Source organism: Tachypleus tridentatus, chromosome 8, assembly GCF_004210375.1.
Source record: "Tachypleus tridentatus isolate NWPU-2018 chromosome 8, ASM421037v1, whole genome shotgun sequence".
In the NCBI taxonomy this organism is placed as follows: Eukaryota; Metazoa; Arthropoda; class Merostomata; order Xiphosura; family Limulidae; genus Tachypleus; species Tachypleus tridentatus.
The window spans coordinates 9,376,650-9,401,203 of record NC_134832.1 but is presented as its reverse complement, the minus strand read 5'-3'; the positions used below and the strand labels follow the sequence as shown (position 1 = coordinate 9,401,203).

The window sequence follows — 24,554 nt, the reverse complement described above, 5'->3', positions numbered from 1 at the left end:
GGCTGAACTATTTTTATGTATAATTTCCCCTTGAAACATGAATTGCTCCATTGCTGTAAACACTACATGCATAAATGTTTTGGTGTTATTTAGAAATGTTTATTCTAAAAAAAATAATAATGTTGCATTTATTTTCATAATTAAAGGACTGAGTTTCCTACCAATAAAAGTTTCTGCTTGGAGATACAATCGTGGAAGTCGCTCTCTTATAGCCAACTTAGCAGCAGCTCATTTATTGTTACCTGTTAATCAAGGTAAAAATGAGTATGAAGAACACAAATCAGAAAAAGACTATGAACTACCTGATGAGATGGAAGATATAATTGAACAGTTACTGTGTGGACTACGTGATAAAGACACTGTAATCAGGTTTGTTTATACTTTAAGGTTTGTGTGTTTCATCAGGCTTATATGTGATATAAATCAGTCAGGTAAAGAGTTTTCTCTTTATAATTAAAATTTGTTTTACAACTGAATTGATTAAATTAATTTGCTTGTTCCCATGAATATTGCCAAATCAGAAATGTAGAGGAGCATTCAGTACAGTGCATCTCTACCTTGCAGCATTGATCATATTTGGCTCTTAAAAAATATGAAACATGTGTCCATATGTCCATTGTTATTAATGAACATGGACTATTTCTGGCAGGACAATAAGAAAGAATCTTTTACACATGTCCACCAAATTTCATCAAAATGCAGTCATTTTTGATTGAGTTATAGAATAAAAAAGCAGCTCAGATGTTTAAAGTAGAGATATTCCTGCATAAAATGTCTTTTTCAGAAATTTAGATGAATCAGAATTTCTTTATAACAGTCATATATAACTTTTGTACACTGAAATTAACTAGTAGGTTTTATGTCAGAGAACTGTTAGTTTTAATTTAAAGTGAGTGATTTTATTGTTCATTTTATAGATGAAGTATTTCACTGAAGGTTTAGCTAAGTTCAAAAGACACAATAATAAATAAATTGTCAGTGATAATTTAATATTTTAATTTCATTAACCCTTAAATAGCAGCCATCATCAATTGATGCTATTACCTATAATATTCCTAATGTTAAAGGGTTAATAATAAAAGGGTTGCTACATAAATTTATGTTTATAGATGCTTTCATAGAATGTCTCTGAATTACTTTAGATATTATTCATCTTTGTTTTATAAAGCATAAATGAAGGTAATTTAAATTGCTGAGAACTTTCAACAACATTTTGATGTAAATTGGTATATAACGAAAAGCAAAAGTAATATTTTGCTTATGAAAACATTCGCTACTGTTTTGAAACAAGTACAGTTAAAGTATTGAATTGGAAAACGTTAAAACTAATGAAATTTTGCAACTCACAAGTACAAAGCTTAAAAAGTAGGTATTTTTACAGGAAAAGAAATTGGGAAAAAGCAGAATTAAGAACTCTTATGAATGGAGTCAAATACTTCACCCAAATACAACATTTTACATTTAAAACAAACAAAATTTTACCTTCTTTTAAGTCAACCTTACACTTTTCCAATACTGCTTGACGTCTTCATGAGTCTGCTGAACTTGTTCATGATGTAGATGGATATGACAGCCTTTTTTCTCCACCTAACTCTGCCATGCCTTTCCAGGCCTCTTCTGCAAAAGCTGCTGGGCTCACTCAGCCTTTTTTGATATGATTTCTCAAGTTTATTCCACTTGTCCATTTCCCTACTTTTGATTGATGCTGTTATTCTGTGTTACATGACACCCTTTCAAAAGAGTATTTTATTTTCTCCTCCTCCTGACATAAGAGTTCCTGCTGAGCATTTTGTTGCCCAGTTGAGAGTGGGTACTAGTATGCCTCCCCCTACACTCTTCTTGGCTTATTGTGAGGTTGATCAACCTTTTATTGACTCCTGGCAATTGGAGTCACTTTTTCATGCATAGGGAGTTGACATTGAAAATCCTATTCACACATAAATTTTCTGCTTTCTCTGACTTTTACTGCTCTTATTGTACTTGTCCACCATATACTTCCTTTCTAAGGCATTCCATTGATCTCCTGAAAGATTTTCAGGGTTAGCTTTTCCTTTATTGTTTCCTTGTTGGTGCAGCTGTATCTCTTCACTTGAGATTTTGTTGCTGTTCAGATCTTATTGGCTCCTCGGTGTGGATACCTATACGTGGTGAGGGAACCTCCTAGGGAAGGTTCTGTTCTTTCAGTTTACCTCCTCTAGGATATAAACATCTATCAAATGTTTGTCATGCATGTTGACCTATGAAGGGGAGGAGAGGATCCTGGTGGTTGAGGGGTCCAACCCTAACACACCATTTTGGCTTTGAATTCTTGTAGACAGGTAGTCTTGGGGTGGCCCCCCTTGGGTCAGTTGGCTGGCCCACTTTGGCTAGGGTCAACCAAGTACCAGTGTTGGATGCTCTCAACAGGTGTTGTGGATATTGTATCTGATGGTGGTGTTTGAGTAAAGTGCTCACGGAACCCTGGAGTGGCTGTAGTATCCTTGTTTGGCATTGTAGTGTATCCCCTCATAGGGCTCCATTGTGAGTGGGGTCAGTGGGCACTGAAATATTCCTTTTTATACTATGGATCTTCGAAATAAAAAGTTAAATAAAATGGTGAAAAAACAGTCCATTGGTAAACGACCACGACTTGAAGATTCTGAGCAGCAAACTTCAACATCTGTAACATCTGTTGTACCACATTTTCTTATATTACATTCTCTTACAGACAAACCTTGAGGACGGATGTCTCCCTTTTTCATTCAGAAGGGACTAGAGGGACTTGCTGGGTCTCCAAAGTCAGTAAAGAAGCTTTGCTCTTGTGACATATTGGTGGAAACATTCACATCTCAACACAGTGAACTCCTCTTGCATTCAAAGGTGAGTGGGGATATATCTATTGAGATTGCATCTCGTGCTACTTTGAATCCCTCACAAGGAGTTATTGTTGAGAGTGAATTGAAAAGCATCCCCAAGTTGGAGATTCTCACTGGTTTCTCCACCCAAGGAATTTCTGCAGTGAGGTGCATCTCCATTCGTAAAGATGGACAGTGTCCAGCTGACCAGTGTCCTCATTCTGACATTTAAATCACCATGTCCAACTGCCACCATCAAGGCAGGTTATCTTAATTGCAGGGTACAGCCACACATTCCAAATCCTCTCATATATTTCCAATATTAGCAGCTTGGTCAGTTAAAGACATCACGTCGTGATTCCTCAATGTGTACTCATTGCCAGTAGCAAGGATCACGATGCCTGTGAGTGTGAAATGGACCCTCATTGGGTCAATTGCAATGGCTCTCACCTGTCCTACTTTCGTTATTGTCCTAAATGGTTGGAAGAAAAAGAGGTGCAGCATTTGAAAACGATTCACAACATTACTTATTTTGATGCTTGAAAATTGCTGTCCACCACCTCATCGTGGACTATGCTGCTGCACTTCATTTCACAACTACAGTGGGAGTGCAGACAGATCTCTCTGTGCTTTCAAAATAATCATACTCCAAAAAATGAAAAGTCTTTTGATTTCCATGGTTAAAAAAGTTGATGAATCAACTTCAACACTCATCTCTGTCCCTTACATACATTTCAGCAAATCCCAAGATCCACTTCCTTTAGTTTTGGGTACGGGCATTTCCTTGGACACACCGTCTTTCACCCCAAGATGCAGAACGATAATTTTTGTTCACAGTCTGTGTGATGAGGTGGCACTGTCGGTCAATCAACATGTGCTCACCCTGTCTTTGTCGCTCGACACACCCTTTGAAGCCATAGCCATCCATGTTTTCTTGGGTTGTACTATTACTGCTTGTTCTCTCTACCTGTCACTTGGAAAGATGTATGACCAGTCCGACCTTGATGCTCTCATTGAACAGTTGCTGGCTTCCTTTTTAATCCTGGGGGACTTTAATGTACATCATCCCCTCTGGGGAAATGCTGATATTGATGGGAGTGGTCGCTCTGTAGCTCGTTTGCTCTCTGATCACAACCTTTTTCTTTTTAATAGCTGTTCTTATACTTATTTTCATGCACCTAGTCAGTCCTTTACTGCTATTGATCTCTCAATTTGCTCTCCTTCACTATTCTCCCACTTTTCATGGAGGGTTGATGATAATCCATGAGGCAGTTTCCTATAATTTTGAGAGAGACTGGCCAACGACAGTGCTCCACCATGGATTACCTGATTTGACTTGAAACGTCAATCAGAGAAGCCTTTCTCAAATAACGTATCAATATTCCTTGACATTGAGAAGGCTTATGATACAACATGAAGGTATGGCATATATGGGTTGTGTGGCCATTTGCCCATTTTTATTAAAAGTGTTTTAATGGATAAGCGATTCCAAGTTCGTGGAGGTTCGACACTTTCCTGTTCTTTTCTACAGGAAGTTGGAGTCTCTCAGGGCTGTGTCTTGAGTGTCACACCATTCAGTATAAAGATTCATGCCATCACTGAACAACTCCCTCTTACTATTGGAAATGGGCTTTATGTCCACAACTTTCACATCTCATGTTAGTTGTCAAACATGAGGTATATTGAGTAGCAGCTACAGACTGCCCTCAATCATTTACCGAAATGGACCACAGCAAACAGCTGCATGCACTTTTACTGCCAACAAGGTATTCACCCTGATCCTGAAATCTGTATCAGTGAAATTGTGCTGCTTATGGTCCCTGAGACAAAGTTTGTAGGGCTTATCTTTGATCGTAAGTTGACCTTTATACCACACATCAAGCAGCTACGGATCAAGTGTACAAGAGCACTAAACATTCTCCGTGTGCTCTCTTCCACCACTTGGGGAACAGATCAATGTTCTGTGCTACAGGTGATTCCATGTTTGTGTGGGTTCAACACTTTCCCGTTCTTTTCTGTCTGCTCTGGTGCTGTTGCTGCTGTCTGTTCTATACATGAACTATGGTCCTGTATTCCAGGCTTGGTTCTGTGCCACTTGGCAGTTGACATGGAATGAGCAAAGTGGAAACAAGCTTTTCCAAATAAATCCCTATATTGGACTTTGGCCATCTTGCTTCTGTAAGGATTGGAAAGAGGAAGTTGTTCTAACTAGATTATGCATTGGTTATAGTTTTGTAACTCATCATTTTCTTTTATCTGGATTGATGCACCAATGGGTTGTCTGTGTAACACTCTAATCACAATAAGCCACATTTTACTGTTTTGCAGCCATCATGACTCTCAAAGATGACACCATTTTAAACATGTTTTGTCCCAAGGTTTATCTGTAATGTTAGACAGTGTCATTGGTAATGGTGACACTGTCCACCTTGGAAATGTTTTTAGTTTTTTAAAGGCCATTAATCTTTTTAATGCCATATAAGGTTTTTAATTTGTACATTCAACCTTTTTTAATGCGATTCCCTTTTAAGAATCAAAGTACATCTAGTTGGATTTGAAATTAGAAAATGGCCCTAACTTCAAATAACTCAAAACCAGGATTGGAAAGGCCAACTTCAGGTGGCTTATGCTGTTAGTCATCCTGGCGAGTTTAATTATAACTTTTGCTTCAAGTCTTTTAAAACTTTTATTACTTTACATTCTGAAAATGGCCATAATGTCAAATAACTCTGAACCAGGCCAATTTGATGTGAATAACAGTGGTTTTTGAACTTTCCTGTTAGTCTTTTCTGGCTGTTATGATAAGTACAATTATGCTACAGAAAGTCCTTTACAACCTGTACTACTGTAGTTTTTCTCTTACCAATGTAGACTAGATGTAAAAATTGGTTTTAATGCTATTTATGTTTTTTAAACTTTGTTTTGTTTGACCTTAATATTCTTTTATGAATTTTACTAATTTTACTTTAATTTTAACATTTTATTGTACCTTTGGTGCAGATAGCCTAGTTGCTTTGTGCCATAAAACACCAAAACAACAACAACAGATCTTATTGAAAGGGATGCTGTCTTGTAACAGGTTTATTTATAATCTACTGGCCATTGAGACATGTAGATGGTTTCGTTTCTCCATCAGTCTATTTTTGGAGGTATTTTTGAATCTTTGGAATCATGGGTGGAACCTGTGAGACAACGTATCTCTACCATATATTCTTCCCATTACTTCAGGATACTACTACCAGTCAGTGTCTATTTGAAGAAGTGTTGGCTCTTCTCTCACAGATCAACCAAGCCTGCCAACTACTCTTCTCCAGGTTTTTTGTGGTCCTCAAGAAAACTGGAGACTGGCATTCTGTGATCAAGCTTTCCTATCTCAATCATTTTGGATCTTCCCATTTTTACCATGGAGTCCTTTCTCACACTGTGGACTTTTTCTCCAGGAATGGGAATAACCAAAGTAGATTTCTTGATTGCTTATCTCCTTATTGCTGTTTCTTATCAGTCCAGATGCTGTCTTTGATTTGCTCACCACAGGGTTTGTGTATCAGTTTCATACATTGTTCTTCAGGCCTGCTTTGACTCCTCCTTATGTTTTTGTCAAGTTATCAGGGCTTTTGCCTGATCTATGCTTCTGACAGAAGCAGATAGAGTGGGTTAGGTTCTCAAGTTGGAGGAATATTTCCTATCAGCTGCTCAATATTTAATACACTTGAATGTTTTTTCAACTCTTACTTCAGTCAGTCCAAACCTTCTCCTCTTTGCTCAGTGGAGCTATCGGTTCTCCACAATCTTACTGTTTCTTCTCTTTTTGCTTACAAGGATCTATCAGTTTTATAGATTTGTCTTCTATGGTAGTATCTAACCCATTTGGTTGGGACATATGCAGCCTTTTCACTAGACTCTGCACAACTAATGGAATCTTGCTCAGGATCCCTTGAACTCCCTAAGTACCCTTCTTCCTTTTCTTTTAGATGATCTGCATTGGTAGTTAAATAAGGACAACATAGGTGTACCACTTCCTCCACCTTATCCAGATTTACACATATTTACAAATACTTCTTTCCATGGTTTGGAGGTATCAGCCAATCAGCAGGAAACTTCCAGACGATGGTCTTTGGTTAAAATATTTCACCATATCAATATTTTGAAACCTTTAGTGATACCACATGCTTTGGTTGAGAGTGAGTGTGTGTGTTTGTATGTTTTTATAGCAAGGCCAAATTGGGCTATCTCCTGTGTTCACTGAGAGGAATTGTACCTCTGACTTTAGCATTGTAAATCTGTAGACTTACTGCTGTCCCAGCAAGGGACCACATGCTTTGGATTACTTCCTTTCTATTTTATGCAATCAACTAATCATGTTTCATTCAGACAATTTTACAGTGGTGGCTTACATCAGTCACCAAAGGTACACCTGCTCCCTTTGCAGTCGAACTTTGGAACTCCTTATTGCAGTCTGCATGTCTTCTTGATTGTCATGTTCTGTGTGCTTTTAACTTCATGATTGATTGCCTTTCCCATCCAGGTAAAAGTTATCCCATGGAGTGGTCTCTTGACATTCAGATTTTCCAGTAGCTTTACAGTCAGTGATGTACTCCTCAGCTTTATGAATTTGCTGTTTGCCTCAATACCAAATTACTTTTTTCTTGGTCTCCAGTTCCTCATCCTCAGACTTTAGATATTATTGCTCGCAACCAGGATTGGACCAATCAGTACTATTATGTTTATCCTCTGAAGGTGACTTCAGTAATCCATGCCACTTTGTGTCAGGTTCTTCTGTTTGCTCCTTACCAGCTGCCATAATCTTGGTTTTCTTTCCTCCTTTATTAGCTCTAAACTACCTCTCTGTTGCCTTTTCCTAAAACTCCATCCCTATTATGTCAACGTCACTCACAGTCATTCATGCCATCCTTCCATCTTCATGCCTGACATTTATTTGGTCCTTGGCAGATTGAGGTTGTCTAGATTTGTCATTTCCTTTTTTAGCACAGCCCATATGCTCTCCCTTTATTGAGGTTAATCAGTGAAAATGGAATGTCTTTCACTGCTGGTCCTTGAGTTGGGTTTAATTCCCTCTTATTGGCCCACTGTTCCTTTTTTTTTACAGATTTCCTCATGAGGCTGTTTGATTATGGGAATTATATCTCTTCCAAAATTGGTAATCAAGCAGTCTTATCCCACAGCTTCTATTTTTGCAAGTACAGTTTAGTGTTTTCCTCTCTTACCTTTCATTATGTTCCTTTCAGATTTATAGACCCCCTTGTTGGATAGTTCTTCCAGATTAGTATGTCTTTATTGTTCTTCACTGCTTTACTGCACCTGCTCTTGAACCTTTGGTGTCATTGATCTGGTGTATTTGCAATTGATGTTTCATGCGCACTGTCCCATCATAACTATACTCTCCTTTATTCATATTAGGTTTTATCCCCAAAACCTTGATGGCTTATGAGAGACGTTCTTACTTCTTGCCGATTTCATTTTTGTCTATATTTTTCTTGTGGAGTATGGAGGATTTTTCTGAATCTAATCATTTTTATTCAGTTGAGAGTGGGGTAGTGGTATTTTGCTGGTGTTAATGGCATTTGATCTTCTAGTTGTTCTACCTTTTTGCAATGGGTTCCAGAGATTGATCTCATGGAGAGCATCTGTACGGTTCTGTCTGGAGAGTAAGGCTGCTTATACTTTCTTGATATGATCCACTTCCATATAGTGAAACCAAAAAGTTGCAATTTCAATAGGTGTCAGTTCTCAAGTTTCACTTCTTAACTTTAATGGCATCAAAAGCAGTAATCATGAGAGCTTTTGGGCTGCTTAAAAGCTTTGTTCCTCTCAAATTGACAAGGTAATGGCTAATTTTGTTGTCTTTGTTATCATGTTTATCACAAGCTTAGCATTGGTGGAATCCTCCTCTACTGAACTAGGCTTCTTAGCTCCTAATAATTTTATGGCTAGTCCAATGACTAATGTAGCAAACATTAGCCAGAAACATATCATTATCTGTTAGCTTGGCCATGGTAAACATTAATCCAGTCCTGGGGTTGCAAGAGTGGTAGTAGCATCAGCATCCTCACTGTAGATAAAGTTCAAGATGTTCAGTATAAATTCACATCCTTTATATTTGATTTTCATCACTACACAGAAGAAAAGCCTTTAGCAAGATGTATTCACAATGTAACTGTTTAAGTATAGGCCTGGCTCTTCTATGGATTTCGTGATGTTTTAATTTCACAGTGACATCAAAATTTAAATTGATAATAAAGTTAAATTATGTCAATAAAATTAGTATAAAAGTATAGTTTGTAATTCAATTTTTATAATATTTAAGTGATAATTTCTTAATTTTGAAAGAAAACATTGAAAATATTCTCATTCTATACATTCTCCCTTCCTTAGCTCATCAGTGTAGGATCTACACTGTAAGTTACCTATAAAGTTTCCCAACCCATTACAGAATCTTAAAAAGTTCTTAAACTTTCAAAGCAATTTTCAAACTTGCATGGCCTTCTTCAGTGTACATGTTTGTAATCAATAGGAAAAAAAAAAGGTAAGATTCTTTTTTCAAATTTGCAACAAAATTAGTGTGAAGTAAATCAAGTGGTAGACACAAAAAATCTAGAACTTAAACTGTACATGCATTACTACCTGGTAACTCAGAAAGCAAAAGTTGCAGAGCCCTTTAAACTGTATTTTTAAATTTCTACCTACCATCTATAGTTTTACAAACTATTAATGTGCTAGGTACTCTATCTATTTACACTTGTTTCCTTGGCTTCTGCTAATAGGATAGTAGTACATACATTGTACTTAAACAGCTCAATTATTACATGCTTTCAGTAAGTAATTGTGCACATGAGAGACTATTATATTTATTGCTACTTGATCAGTCTTGCATATATTAATTGGGAGATAATGTCTTTTCTGATAGCAAGATTCTATCTTGCTTTTACCTCTATTGATGCCTCAACAAGCCAACGAAAGACACTGTACAAGTCCTTTGGGCCATTTCTAATTATGCATTCTTTATCTGAGAAATCCTTAGGCCAGATGTATCCCTTTTTTATTCAAAAGGGATTAGAGGGGCTTGCTGGCTTCCTTAAGTCAGTAAAGAAGTTATGCTCTGGAGACATTTTGGTGGAAACATCTTCACCATAGCATACCAAACTCCTTGAAATTGAAGGCCTTTGGAGATATACCCATCGAGGTTAATCCTCATGCAATTTTGAATTCTTTCAGAGGAGTTAGAGTTGAGAAGGATTTGAAGAACATTCCTGAGTCTGAGATCTATGCTGCTTTCACCAGCTAAGATGTTTTTGCTGTGCACCAAATCTCTGCTCGTAAAGACAGAATTATGATGCCAACTAATGTTCTGGTATTGATATTTACATCACTACATCTTCCTGCTACAGTCAGAACAAGTTTTCTGAACTGTAAGGTCCAACCATACATTGCCAACCCTCTCAGATGTTTGTAGTGTCAGCAGTTTTGTCACTCAAAAACATCATGTTATGATTCTTTAACATGTGCTCATGGCAGTGACAAAGACCACAATGCTTGCATGTGCAAACTGGAACCAAACTGTGTTAACTGTAATGGTCCACACCACTTTTACTCTATTTCTTGCCCTAAAAGGTTGGATGAGAAAGAGGTGCAATGCTTGAAGACTATAAATAATCTCTCTTACCCAGATGCTTGGGAATTATTGTCCCCCTCTCCATTTCAGACATATGCTGCTGCACTCCATTCCACTGTCAGGAGTGCAGAAATATCTCTCAGTACCTTCAGCAGAGTTGTTTGCAAAACACCTGAAGAGTCTTTTGCCCCCCACAATTAGAAGAGCTGGTGGATCTATGTCTACTTCCATCGCTTTCCTTGCCACTTCTTCCATTGACTGTCTGGTTCCACTTCCTTCGGGTTTGAGTGTTTCCTAGGGTTCCTCCTCTTTGACAGCCTTGAGATGTAAAACAATTATTTGTTCATGTCCTCAGTCACTTGAACCTTTTTCCACAGACAAAAACTTGCCTACTTGATCCAGGGAGGTTGTTAGATCGTCATCCAATAAAGAAAAAAAACATAGTTGAAAACAGAAGGGATCCCTGGCCCATTTTCCTCCACGTAAATAAAAATGGCCACCTTAATCCAGTGGAACTGTCAAGGTTTCAATTTGAATATAGAGGACATTAATGATTTGATTGATTTTTATTCATCCAGTATGTGTCTCCTCACAGGAAACGTTTCTGAAACCTGCTAATGCAATCACCTTTTAGCAGTTTTCTTTGTACAGAAATGACAATTCTGTGATGGACGAGTGCATGGGAGGGGTTGTGCTGCTGGTTGACCAACATGTGCTCACCATGTTTTTACAACTTGATATACCCGTGGAGGCTGTAACCATCTGTGTTTCCTTGGATCATACCATCATTATTTATTCTCTCTACCTGTTTCATGAAGATACTTATGATAAGTCAGAACTTGATGCCTTCACTGTCTCCCTTTTTAATACTGGGAGATTTTAATGAACATAATCTCCTCTGGGGTGGTGCTGATGTTGATGGGAGTACTGGTTCTTTTACTTATTTTCATGCATCAGTCTTTCACTGCTATTGATCTCTCTATCTTCTCCCCTTCACCTTTCTCATACTTTTCTTAGAGGATTTACAGTAAATCCACAGGGCAGTGATAATTTTTCTATCATTTTGAGAAGGACCGGCCATGGATTATGCCACCTGAACCACATGCCCTGGCAGAATCTGGATCAAGCCAACTAGCTCTCTTAAGTTGCTTTCAGAGAACTTCGTCCTGCCATCATCTGTAAGTTATTGGTAGACAACTGTGTGGCAGCAATTACTGACTGTATTATCCAGGCAGCTGCTCAATGTATTCCTAAAACCTCAACACATTTTCCACAGTAAGAAAGGTATAAAAGGCTGAAAAACAGGCCTGGGATACCTTTTGTAAGTTTCCCACACTTTCAAATCGCACCACTTTTCAGCAGGCCTGTGCACGTGCTTGGCAGGTAAGACATCAGAGCCAGAAGGAATCTTGGATTAAATGCACCTCTAGCATCTCTTCTACCACCAGTTCCAAAGTCATATGAGATAAGATTCGAAAGGTCAGTGGACAGTATACTTCTCCCCCCTTTTGATCTTACTCTGATGGCCAGGAAGTTGTTGATGCCCAAATCATCACTGGTACTCTCGGCAAAAACTTTTCTCATATATTTGGCATTTATGCCTCATCCCCCACCTTCATAGCCATCAAGACACAGGCAGAACGATTGTCTTTTATTTTGTTAGGGCTGGTCATATCTATGACTATAATCTCTCCTTTACGCTGGTGGAACTCAAGCTTGCTTTTCATCAGTTGGACCTGATGATGTTCATTATGAGATACTGTGCTATCTCTCTTCTGCCTCTCTTGCTATTCTTGTGGTTGTTTTTAACTGGATCTGGCGGGAGAATGTTTTTCCTGATTTCTTGGTACCATGCTGTTGTCTTCCCTTTTCCTAAGTGTGGGAAGGATCCCAAGATTCCTTCAAACTACCATTCAATTGCTTTGAAGAGCTGTCTCTGTAAGATGTTATTGAGAATGGCTAATGCTCGTCTTGTTTGGTTCCTTGAATCAAACAACCGTCTCTTGCCCACCTTGTGTGTGCTCCAATAACAAAGCTTCGCTATTAATCACCTGATTCGACTTGAAATGCCAATCAGGGAAGCTTTTCTCAAGTGATAACATCTTGTTTCTGTATTTATTTACCTTAAGAAAGCTTATCATGAAACATGGAGGTATTGGCTTCTTGCAAGACCTCCACTTGTATGGGTTGTATGGCCATGTATCCATTTTTGTTAAACACATTATAATGGATCAGCAATTCCAAGTCCATGTGGGTTCAATACTTGGAGTCACTCAGGGCTGTATCTTGAGTGTCAAACTTTTTAAATAAAGGTTAAAGCCATCAGTGGACAACTCCCCTCTACAGTTGCAAAGAGTTTTGATGACTTCCATTTCTCATTGAGCATGAGGTTTATTGAACAGCAGTTACAGACTGCCCTCAATTGCTTACTGAAGTGGACCACAGCAAATGCTTTTAACATTTCTTACTCTAAAACCATTTGAATACGCTTCTGCTGCCAATGGTATATTCACCAAGATCCTGACCTCTATCTTGGAAAAGTTGTACTTTCCATGGTCCCTGAGGCAAAGTTCTTGGGGGTTATTTTTGACTAAAAGATGACCTTCATTCCACACATTCTCCATATCCTCTCTTCCACCTCTTGAAGAGTTGATCAATGTTCTGTGCTAAAAATCTATTGCACCCTCATTCAGTCACAACTGTACTATGGGTCTCTGGTCTGTGGCTCTTCCACGACCTTGGCCTTGAAGATGTTGTACCCTATTCACCATCAGTGGCTTCAGCTCTGCACAGGGGCCTTCTGCACTTCTCCAGTCCATAGTTTGTACCCTGAGTCTCATGAACCTCCTCTACATCTCTGCTGTTTGCAATTATCTTTAATGTATGGTTCAAAACTATTATCATTACCTACTTGGGGTTGTGTTTACCTTCCTCAGTGGGCCATGCTTTTTCAGATAAGACAGTCTGCCATTGTTCCTTTTGGAATTTATATTTAAATGCAGTTGAATTAATTGGGTTTGTCCTTGGATAACATAGCTGTATCCACTGGTCAGCCCATCTCACCATGGCTTATTACCATCTCCAAATGTGACCTTTCTTTGAGTCACCTGAAGAAGGTGGATACTCCTGATTGGAAGTACTGCCTTCTATTTGCCGAACACCTTTTGAACCATCCTTCCATTTTCATTTATGTTGATTGCTTGAAATCAGGTGACTCTGTGGGCTCTACCAGTGTTAGTTGTGGATTCTGTGTCCAAACAGTTTCTGCATTTGCTGCTGAATTGTACACCATTTCTCTTGCCTTGAATCACAGAGAAACTATGCAGTACCTGAACTGTACTGCTTATACTGACTTGCTTAGCTCTCTACCTGCCCTGGAATTGCTTCACATTAGTTCTCACCCTGTTATTGCTGATATTCAAAACCAACTGGCTCATTTCTCTACCCTTTACTTCTATCTAGTTTTTCTGGATACCAGCCCACGTCAGTATTTGCTGGAACGAGCTCGCTGACATCCTATATTCAAGGCTTGGTTCTGCTTTAGTTGGCAGTTAACTTTGAATGAGCAATGTGATAAACTTTTTCAGATCAAACTTTCTACAGCTCTTTCATCGTCTTGCTTCCATAAGGATCAGAAGGAGTAAGTTGTCCTGGCAAGGCTACACATTGGTCACAGTTCTTAACTCATCACTTTCTTTTATCTAGGATTGATGCACCAGTGTGTAATCTGTGTGACACTCAAGTCACATTAGCCAACATTTTACTGTCATGCTTTTATTATGATAATGAATGGCAGCACCATTTTAAACACATTTTTACCATGGGGTCGCCCTTGACATTGGGCAGTGTCAATTGCAGTGGTTACACTGTTCCCCTTATTTGTGTTTTTAAATTTTTAAAGGCCATTGGCCTTTTTAACTCTTAAGTTTTTAATTCAAAAATTGGACTTTGTTTTGTTTTAGCATGATTCCTTTTTTAAGTGTTTTAATAATTTTAGTTTTATATTTACTTTTTTACTGGTTGTTTGGCACAGGTAGCCTAGCAGCTTTGCACCAATAATCACTAAACAACAACATCCAACAGAACATGATGTGCTTGCTTATCACACAATCATACACATTTATTTGACAACTATAGATATGGTTAGTCAGTGATTAAAAATTGTTAATTTTCTTTCTCTAAATAGAGGCAACACTATTATTCTGTAGATTTTGGTTTCGGGATAACATACTCAAAAACATCATAAGTAGAATATATACAATGTGAAGAGATATGTTTTCTGCATGTTTTATGATATAGAAATTTGTTAACACTTACAGTTATTTAGTTATGTGCTGTGATGTCAGTAATATGTGGTCCAGCAAGTAATTAAGCCTTACCTTGTTCTAGTGGCTTTGTTTCTTTGTTCATTATTACAGATAATGTCTACTTTGTCTGAAAGGATATTTCATGGTTAAAAGGATTGGCCAAGTAGAATATTAAGTAAATATAACAGCCTGTCATTGCTAAGAGAGAACATATTTTATAAGATGATACTGTAGATTGGATTAAAAAAAAAAAGAAGCAAGTTTACCTTTTGAATTTGTTTACTTTGTGTTAATGCCTGCTTGCTTGTCATCATGATTAGTTTTGCATGGGTATGGGAAACTAAGGAACTTTTCACTGATTCAGTAGCAGCAATGTCTTTGCAACTAAATAAAACTTTTTGTTCTGTCTAAATAAAAATTGTTTCCACTCACTTTCAAGTGCATCCAGCCTGTTTAATTCTCAAATAACTGCAGAACACTCCTATTACTTCTTGGTTGAATTTATTATTTGACGAGTTGATACTTGTCAGGATATTGTTTTTAACTGAATATACCACATATATTTGATTATTGTTCTATCAAATTACTAGAATGCTTCTTCTTCCCATTTTTTGAAGCCCATGAGTGTTTACTAAATTAAGATATAAATACCATTCTGTCAAAGTTTATCCAGTATATTAATTTACATATTGTGATGAGTGATATCATAAAAGTTTTTAGTATTCATATAACTTTAGAAGGAACATCTTACATGTATTTGAAAGAGAATTGCACATTTTTTTTAAATCACTCGCTGTTTTGGTGTATATAGTCACTTGTAATTTTATACTATTTTGTAAACATTTTATCATACATTGTGTAAGTTATCTTTTTATCTTTATTCAGTTTCTCCTTTTATAAATATATATTAATATTTAATTCTACTTATCTTGTAACTTGTAACAGTGTCATGTTTGACATAGATCATTATTTGATGTATCATATACATCTACATAAGTTTTGCAGGCCTCAGTACATTTTGTAATTTTTTTTCTTTGTATTCTGCAATCTTTTTTAAAAGTAATAATGTTTTTCACATATAATTTTTACCCCTTGTATAATACTTTTAACTCCTGTTATAAAGTAGAAGGAAAGAAAATATGAAATTACAGCAATTGAAATAGCAATTTTGTTTTGTCCATCAAAAATGTTTATAAATTGTTGAATAACAATGGGAATTGGTCAACAAAAAAAAATGCACTGCTAGTGTTAAATGCTTAACGTTTATAGTGTGAATACAATATGGAGTATGATTTCATATGTATCAATAAAAAGTTCACTTCTGAAATATTTAATACATTTGTGAACTTCTGTAAGTTGTAAGCCAAATTAAAAATAACTCAGGTTTCACATTTATTCTTGATCAATGATCCTGAAATATATTTGAATGGTTGTAGAATCTCAAGCTGAAGAATCCATTATTTATGTGGTATATTTTATATCTACTTCTGTTATATCAAAGCCTATTTTTTTTGCAAGTCTTGTGCAATGTATTAAGCACATGGGTAATATTTTGCAACATTTTCATGTAATTAAGCTCATACAAGACTGTTTAGGTTCAGTGAAGGATTTAAAGATTGTGGAACAAAATTTTATGAAAATGTATTGTTTTACTATTAGAGGCTGTAAAGTTTTTCTCTTTTTCTGTATCAAAGCATCCAAGAGTAAATCAATGAATTACATAGTTGAAACAAAAAAATTAGTAATACTTGTTTTGTTTTACAAGTTGTACAGCATTTAATGCACTTTTTCTAGAAATGTGATTGAAATTAATATAGCATGCTTTATTTTACACATTTGAACTTTCATGTTTTACGTGCATGATTTTATAATAACTTTTCATTAAATAAGTACAGTACAGCCATGTTATACCACTGTGTGATAGCATTAGTATATACATATATATAATAGTTACTTTATACCACTGTGTGAAAGCATTGGTATATACACATGTGATACAGTTACTGTATACCTCTTTGTGAAAGCATTAGTATATATGATAGTTACTTTATGTCACATCATGATTAGTTTTGCACGGGGTATGGAAAACAGCCTTCACACTTCTAGGAAGGCTTTTCACTAGATTTTGGAATATGGCTGCAGATATTTGCTTCTATCCAGCCACAAGAGCATTAGTGAGGTCAGGCACTGATATCAGGTGAGAAGGCCTGGCTCGCAGTCGGTGTTCCAATTCATCCCAACGATATTCAGTGAGGTTGAGGCCAGGGCTTTGTGCAGGCTAGTTAAGTTTTTTCACACCAACCTCTGCAAACCATATATTTATGGACCTCACTTTGTGCATAGAGGCATTGTCATGATGAAACTTAAAAAGGGCCTTCCTCAAACTGTTGCCACAAAGTTGGAAGCACACTATTCTCTAGAATGTTATTGTATGCTGTAGCATTAAGATTTCTATTCACTGGAACTAAAGAGCCTAGCCCAAACCATGAAAAACAGCCCCAAATCATGATTCTTCCTCCACCAAACTTTATAGTTGGTATTATGCATTCAGGCAGGTAGCGGTCTCCTGGCATCTGCCAAACCCAGATTCGTCCATCAGACTGCCAGATAGTGAAGCATGATCCATCACTCTAGAGAATAAGTTTACACTGCTCCAGAGTCCAATGGTGGTGTGCTTTACATGACTTGAGCTGACTCTTGGCTTTGCACATGATGATCTTAGGCTTCTGTGTGGCTGCTTGGCCATGGAAACCCATTTCATGAAGCTCCCAATGAACAGTTCTTGTGCTGATGTTGCTTCTAAAGGCAGTTTGGAACTCTGTAGTGAGTGTTGCAACTGTGGACAGATGGTTTTTTACATGCTACATGCTTCAGCACTTGACAGTCCCGTTCTGTGAGCTTGTGTACCCTACTGCTTCCTGCCTGGTCTGTTGTTGCTCCTAGATGTTTCCACTTCACAATAACAGCACTTATAGTTGACCAGGGGCAGCTCTAGCAGAGCAGAAATTTGATGAACTGACTTGTTGGAAGGGTGGCATCCTATGACAGTGCCACGTTGAAAGTCCCTGAGCTCTTCAGTACAACCCATTTTACTGACATTATTTGCATATGGAGATTGCATGGCTGTATGTATGATTTTATGCCTATGTTAGCAATGGGTGTGGCAGAAATAGCTGAACCCACTAATTAGAAGTGGTGTCCACATACTTTTAGCCATGTAGTGTAATATGATAGTTTCTTGATATCACTGTGTGAAAGCATTGGTTTATACACACATATATATTGATTACATATTTCTCTTTTTTCCATTTCTTAGACATAGGTATTCATACATTGTAGACAAAAATTGTAATCTTTCTAATAAGACCTTTAAAGATATTTATTTAGCTTAATAGTAGCAGATCTTTAAATTACAAGTATTTTCATTAAATATTTTGTTTAAAACTTTCACACTGAAACTTAATGATCACAAACTACAAACCCTAACATTTCTTAATCATTTTGAAGGTCTGTTTAGTAATTTTTAAAGTGCTGATCTTTTTTAAACACTTTAATTGTATGTGCTAATTTTATCTTTGTTTATATTTGATTTCATTGGAATAACTGTTGTTTTTTTAATGGCACAGTATTTATTTTCTTTTTTTTATATTGTAGTTCTTTGTGACATTCTAACACATCTTATGGTACCTGGCAGTGCCTGTTGGCACTGTAGGTTTAGAATTTGAAAAAAACTTTTAATGTTTCAAAAGATTCTGATAAAATCAAGCAGTATATTATAGTTCAGAACTAAACATTAAAGAAGGTAGTAACTAACTAGCTTGATATACTAGTTTATCTCGGAGTGTGCAATGCCGAAAGACAAAAACTCAATAATTAGAATGTTGGTCCATCAGTTGGTGTTTTCATTGGTGTTGATATTTTTATATTAATTTCATATGAGGATGATAACAAATAACTGACTACATTTATAAGTAGAAAAACTATTATAATTATTATTATTATAATAATCTTTTACATTTGATAGGTTTATCATATATTTATGTTTATGATATAGATGGTCAGCTGCTAAAGGTATTGGACGCATTACTGGCCGTCTTCCAGAGGTGTTATCTGGTGACATAATATCATCAGTGTTAGAACTTTTCAGTTTTAGAGAAAAAGATTCTGCATGGCATGGTGGATGTCTTGCACTGGCAGAACTTGGTATGTTTTTCTTTTATTTCTAATCAGATTTTAGAAGAGTTCACAACCTTAAGAGATTATTTTTATGTATTGTAATTTCTATGTAAATGTTTTTTTTATATGAAACCACTCAATGTGATGTAGGCAAGAAAGCTTAAGGTGCTATTAATATACCTTCTGATCAGAGTAAACTATGTACTTAGAGTGAAACTAAAACTCAACCTGGTAATCAATGTGGCTAGTGAAAGATAAGGTTTTTACATCTTTATTTATAAAGATTGCACTGCATCATTTGGGTACCTTTGTTATTAATGATGTTTTCAGCCACAATCCAGGTACCATCTTCTGAAGTACATCCAGTTTAGAAAATATAATTTACTTTTAAATGCATATATTAAACTAACAATACAAAACAGTTATTATATTAAAAGCTTACTAATAAAAAATAAATAAAAATAAAAATTAGTGACATTTCATGTAGTTATAAGTGTATCAAATATTTTAAATTAAAGTAATAATAAATAAATACACAGCACAGAAATATAAGTTGTTTGCTTGAGGTACTGTCATAGAAGAAAATCATTTTAAAAAGTGAACTTATTATAACAAGTTTGTTTTCTCCATTTCTGTCCCATCTTTTGACCAAGAGAGAAAGAAAATTCTTAATCTGAATACATCTTACAATGGAATAATATTTATATTTTAAACATATTGCTGTTTAACTTTCTCACTACAGGTAGGTCAAAGTCTGCATGTCAGGACTTTTTAGAAAGTTACATTCAAAACTTAATTAAACTACTTTAATATCATTGTAAACAAATAAAATTTACATCAAACATAATAAGTCAAAATTAATATCATATAGTTTTAAGCTCTTAATTTTACAAGGAAACTCTTAAAAATGTTCAATCTTCCTTAGTATGAGAATTGTGACATTTGCTCTCTAAGTCTTCTCTCTTCTGTAATTTACTTACCACCCCTTCAAGAAGTACAAAATTTAATGTTCATTACTCATTATAATATAAATATTATTCAGACAAAGCATAAGTTTTATAGTGCCTTCAATCTTATTTATTTATGAAGCAATAACCTAGAAAATCAGACCAACTTACTAGATTCTCTCTTTCAGAAATTAACAGTAGTTTTCTTAAACATCTTGTACTATTTTATTTAGAACCAATATAAAGCCAAAGTTTTAATCTATCAAATGGCATTATTTTATGTTTTTTGTACAGAAAATTGTCTATTTTCTGCTTCATTGGCAAACTTGTTCTTGTAATAATCACATTGACTGGCTTCACTGAATATTTAAAGGTTCTTGTTGTATAGCTAGAAAGCCTGAACAATTATGATAGTTATAGAACTTAGCTTTTGGTATATTATTATTTGGTGTTCTTAAGTACATTATTAATTGTAGTAATGGCAAGAAGTAGGCTTAAGTTTCATTAAAACTTGACAGCAGATAAGTGCTATATTTTTTATTTTTATGTGTATTCCTTACTTATTATCATAAATATAACAATTAGAAGATTATTAGGTAAGATAAGGTTAGACTAGGTAAGATTAATAATAATTTGTCAAAAAGTGTGCTTGTGAGTACCTTGTGCTTTACACAGTTTAATAGGGTAATGTGAGTTACACATTCACAGAGTTGTTTGTAACTTGTGTGATAGAACTTTTGGTTAAACATAAATCAAAGGGCAAAAGAACGATAAAAGTTAAGTAGAAACAGATGTATGCTGATATGAGTTTTTAGTTATTTTTGGATAAACGACTGCAATTTCCTGTTACAATTAGCAGTCATAATTTAGAAGGAAAGAAAAAATTTAGGTTTGTATTTTTTATAGTGGTTATGAAGTTAGTCAAATTGACCAGATGCATATAGATTTAGGGTAGAGGAAACATAAGATAAAATATAACGTTTTACTAACATAAAACATTTGATATTTCAGATGAAGAAAGTATTATCTGAACATGAAAATCATTTTACACTTGGAGCAGTCATCACTTTATATTCACATCAGGGTTGGGGCAAATATTGAATAGAAGAGTATTTAAATACAAATGCACCATATTTTTATGAATACAGAAAAGATTCTAAGTATTTGAATACAACTGCATAAGAATGTATTCATGAATACTTTGTTTTTTATCATTACTGTATTATAGACTTCAATACTAATATATTACAAAATAAACTGTGTAAAAACTGAAACAAATGTAAACAACTAATAATATTTCAATACTTTTATTTTTCAAAATGCAATAACAAATGTTTAAAACAAAAACTATATTTTCATATGACACTTATAGATATTATATCTCTTGTTCTTTATGGACATCAGGCTTATCAATGAGGCTGTAGCAATCAGATCAGTGAGTTTTGTCTTTGATGCTAATCATATGCTTAATGGAAGAAGAAGATGCTGGAACACTTAGGTAGCATTTGACTAGTAGAGATAGCATAGGAGTGTTTTTCTCGTGGATATTACAATAGTTTATATGACCGACGACACCTTACGCACGTCTGCCTGCCTGAATATGAAGGGTGGAAAACCTGCAAAATATTCTCTACACTTATGTCTTTACAACAGGCAGTTTCCTTCCATTCTACAAAGTGTCCACAATTTATATGGTTGCTTTCTTTAGGAAATCAAGGACAACAGAGGTAGGTGTTGATCTCTATATCCTCTGAAGATCAAGTGGCTTGGTTTTTGTGAAGGCAGCAAAAAAGTAGAATTTACTTCTTTTGCAATGGGGGGGGGGGAGAATCATGGTCCTCTTTTGATTCCATGGCTGTAGGATTATTTATTGAGAACACTTTCTTACTTTTTGCTGCAGGAGAATTTTATTGGATTCCTAGACCATAGGTCTAGTGAAACACCAGTCAAGTTTAAATCTGGGATCTAATGCTGAGTCAACTGAACATGAATAGATTTCTTAAGTACAGAGACAAGCATAAAATTATATCTGGACTGCATTAGTCCATAATATAATATAACTAGAGGTAATATTGTTATAACCGTGGATGAAATATTTTGCCTTCTCAAAAGTTATCAGTACCTTCACCAAATCTGTAAGCACAATTTGATCTGTGAAAAGTAATTTTTGATGTACCAGTATCTAGATTACCTAACTTCTGAGTAGGCGTTACAAACTGAACTCTGGCCACTCTCTCAAGTAGATCAGTTGCTTGCATTGATTTTAAATTGTAAGACATGATGGCTGATGCTTTGGAAATTACTTTCTAGCTGGTCTAGCTTTTTCTGTGCTATCCCTGACCAAAAGCTGTAACGTGGGAAAAGCAGAGGTCCTGTTCAGGAAAAAAATTGGATAAACTGCCAGCTAATTTAGGTTTATTAAAACCTTTATCTTCTTAGTCATTATCTGTAGAAGAGCTCTCACATTAGGTAGTGTTTTCAGTTCAAATCCAGGCAAGCAGAAACCCTTGACCATGTTGAAAGCATTATCTGATGTTGCTATTGTAAGGTGCTACAACTTGGCAAAGTACCAGAGAAAGATGTAGACTTCTGTAGTTGTTCTTCATGGTGGTGATAGAAATACAAAAGCTTATCTCAGTTATGTAATAAAGAATACAGTTTATAATAATAATAATAAATATAATAAAAAATATCATAATAAATATCTCAGTTATATAATATAGAATATAGTTTATAAGTGAGTTACCTTCAAAATGTAATTAAACTAGTTTTTAACAACCAATATTACACAAACCCCAATGAATTTTAAATTACATTTTTATTTGTTATACTAATTAGTATAGTATAAAATTGTTGCTAACACTAGATATTTTAATAGTGTATAAGTTTTAAGTTTATTGTTTTGTAAGACAATGTTTTAAAATATCCTGAATTTCCCCTTGTCTGAGAAATGTAAATTTTTTTGTAGTGAAACGTAACTTAAATAACTCATTATAAAATTATCATTATAATATTTATAGCTTTCAGTCTTATTTGGTTACAGAGTTATCAAATAGAAAATCAAACTCCTCCTACATGTCACATTCTCTCTCTCATTATTTCTTAATAGTTCTTTCTTACTTTGTTGAATACAAATAGTGTACCATTGAATTGAAATTCTGATATATTAATTTTCTTTACCAGAGTATTTGAATACAAGTACAAATATTCCCAAAGCTTTATTCAAGTACATTTGAATATGAATACCTCACATCTGATTCATAGAGAAGTTTTTAGTAAAAATCCTAAAAAAACTGATTTTTCTCAACAAAAGATTTATAATATTTACTGAAAGCTTGCAAAGTTTTGTGAGGATCCATAAAATATACTAAAATTTATTGTATTGAAACTGTAATGGTCTGATTGGTGTCACAAACTCAGTTGAATTAACCAAGTCCATAATGAGAGAGTTAAACTATCAAATTTCTAGCAGTATGTTTCTGGTAATGCAACCAAAAACGTATGTTTATGAAATATCAAAGAAATAACAAATTAATCTTCTCACTATAGTAATTTTTACCACAAATATCACAAGGTTTTTCTTGAATTACATTCAAAATTTAATTAAACTCTCATGGTATTTGACTATGCTTGGGATAAAATATAGTTAATAATCCAAATTTTATTATCATGTAAGTTTTATATTAAGTTCTTAATATTATAAGGTAATCTTTAAAAAATCCTGAATTTCTCTTAATATGACAGCTTGTGACAAATACATCAACTTTCTCTATCCTTGGGAATTCTTGTGCTGGAAGCATGAGAACTATTTACTACTGAATTAAAAAAATTAGCACTCTCCATCTTCTATAACACATGCAGGATATTCTCCTCTTTGAAGAACTGGCAGCTATCAGAGAACTCACCCAAAACAAAAATATCATCCTCACCTGATTGGGCAAAGGAAATGGAGTTGTTATCCTCAACAAAGCTGACTGTGTTAAGAAAGTGCTTGAAGTTTTATACAATATGAATAAGTTCAAACTTATAAACAAAAGGCCATTATTCCATACTTTACAATTTAAAAAAAAACACCTCAAAAGATTTTTAGAAGCCTAAGCAATATTATTTTTTATTGTGTTTACAGCAAATTATATCCTATAGGCTTCCATCCTGGAATATTATATGGCCTACCAAAAGTTTACAAAGCAGACACCTGTTATGACCTGTACTTTCCACTTTAGGTATTCATAGTAGTAACCTAGCTAAATTCCTTGTACCAATCTTAAAACCTTTTACAAGGAAAGAATTTACATTTTATTCCTTCCAATTTTCCTTATAAATCAGTAAATTCCTCCTTTAACATCATGTGATGGCTAGTTTCAATATTTCTTCTCTTTTGACAAATATTCCCTTGGACAAAACCATTAATATTACCTTATTTAATCTCTGTGCTAAAAACACATTTTAATGGTATTTCTAAATTTAATTTCAGATCTATGCTTGAACTCTCAACTAAAGACTCTTGTTAAAGAGGAAAAAAAAAACTTTATACAAGCAGATAGCTTATATAAAGATAATTTGCTAAGAGCTCTACACTGGGTTCTATTCTTGCCAAAGTTTTTCTTTGTTACCACCAACTAACTGGATTGACAACTACTACCCTTTAGTTTCAAGTCTG

General features: G+C 35.1%; 1 protein-coding gene across 1 annotated transcript in view; it reads left to right on the top strand.

The window, feature by feature from the left end:
- The window catches only part of LOC143258499 (tubulin-specific chaperone D-like), a 114,897-nt gene that overhangs the window by 47,209 nt on the left and 43,134 nt on the right, over positions 1 to 24,554 (top strand). Inside the window, 2 exon segments of the mRNA XM_076517553.1 lie at positions 147 to 369; positions 18,826 to 18,974. Coding sequence (XP_076373668.1) covers positions 147 to 369; positions 18,826 to 18,974 — 372 coding nt within the window.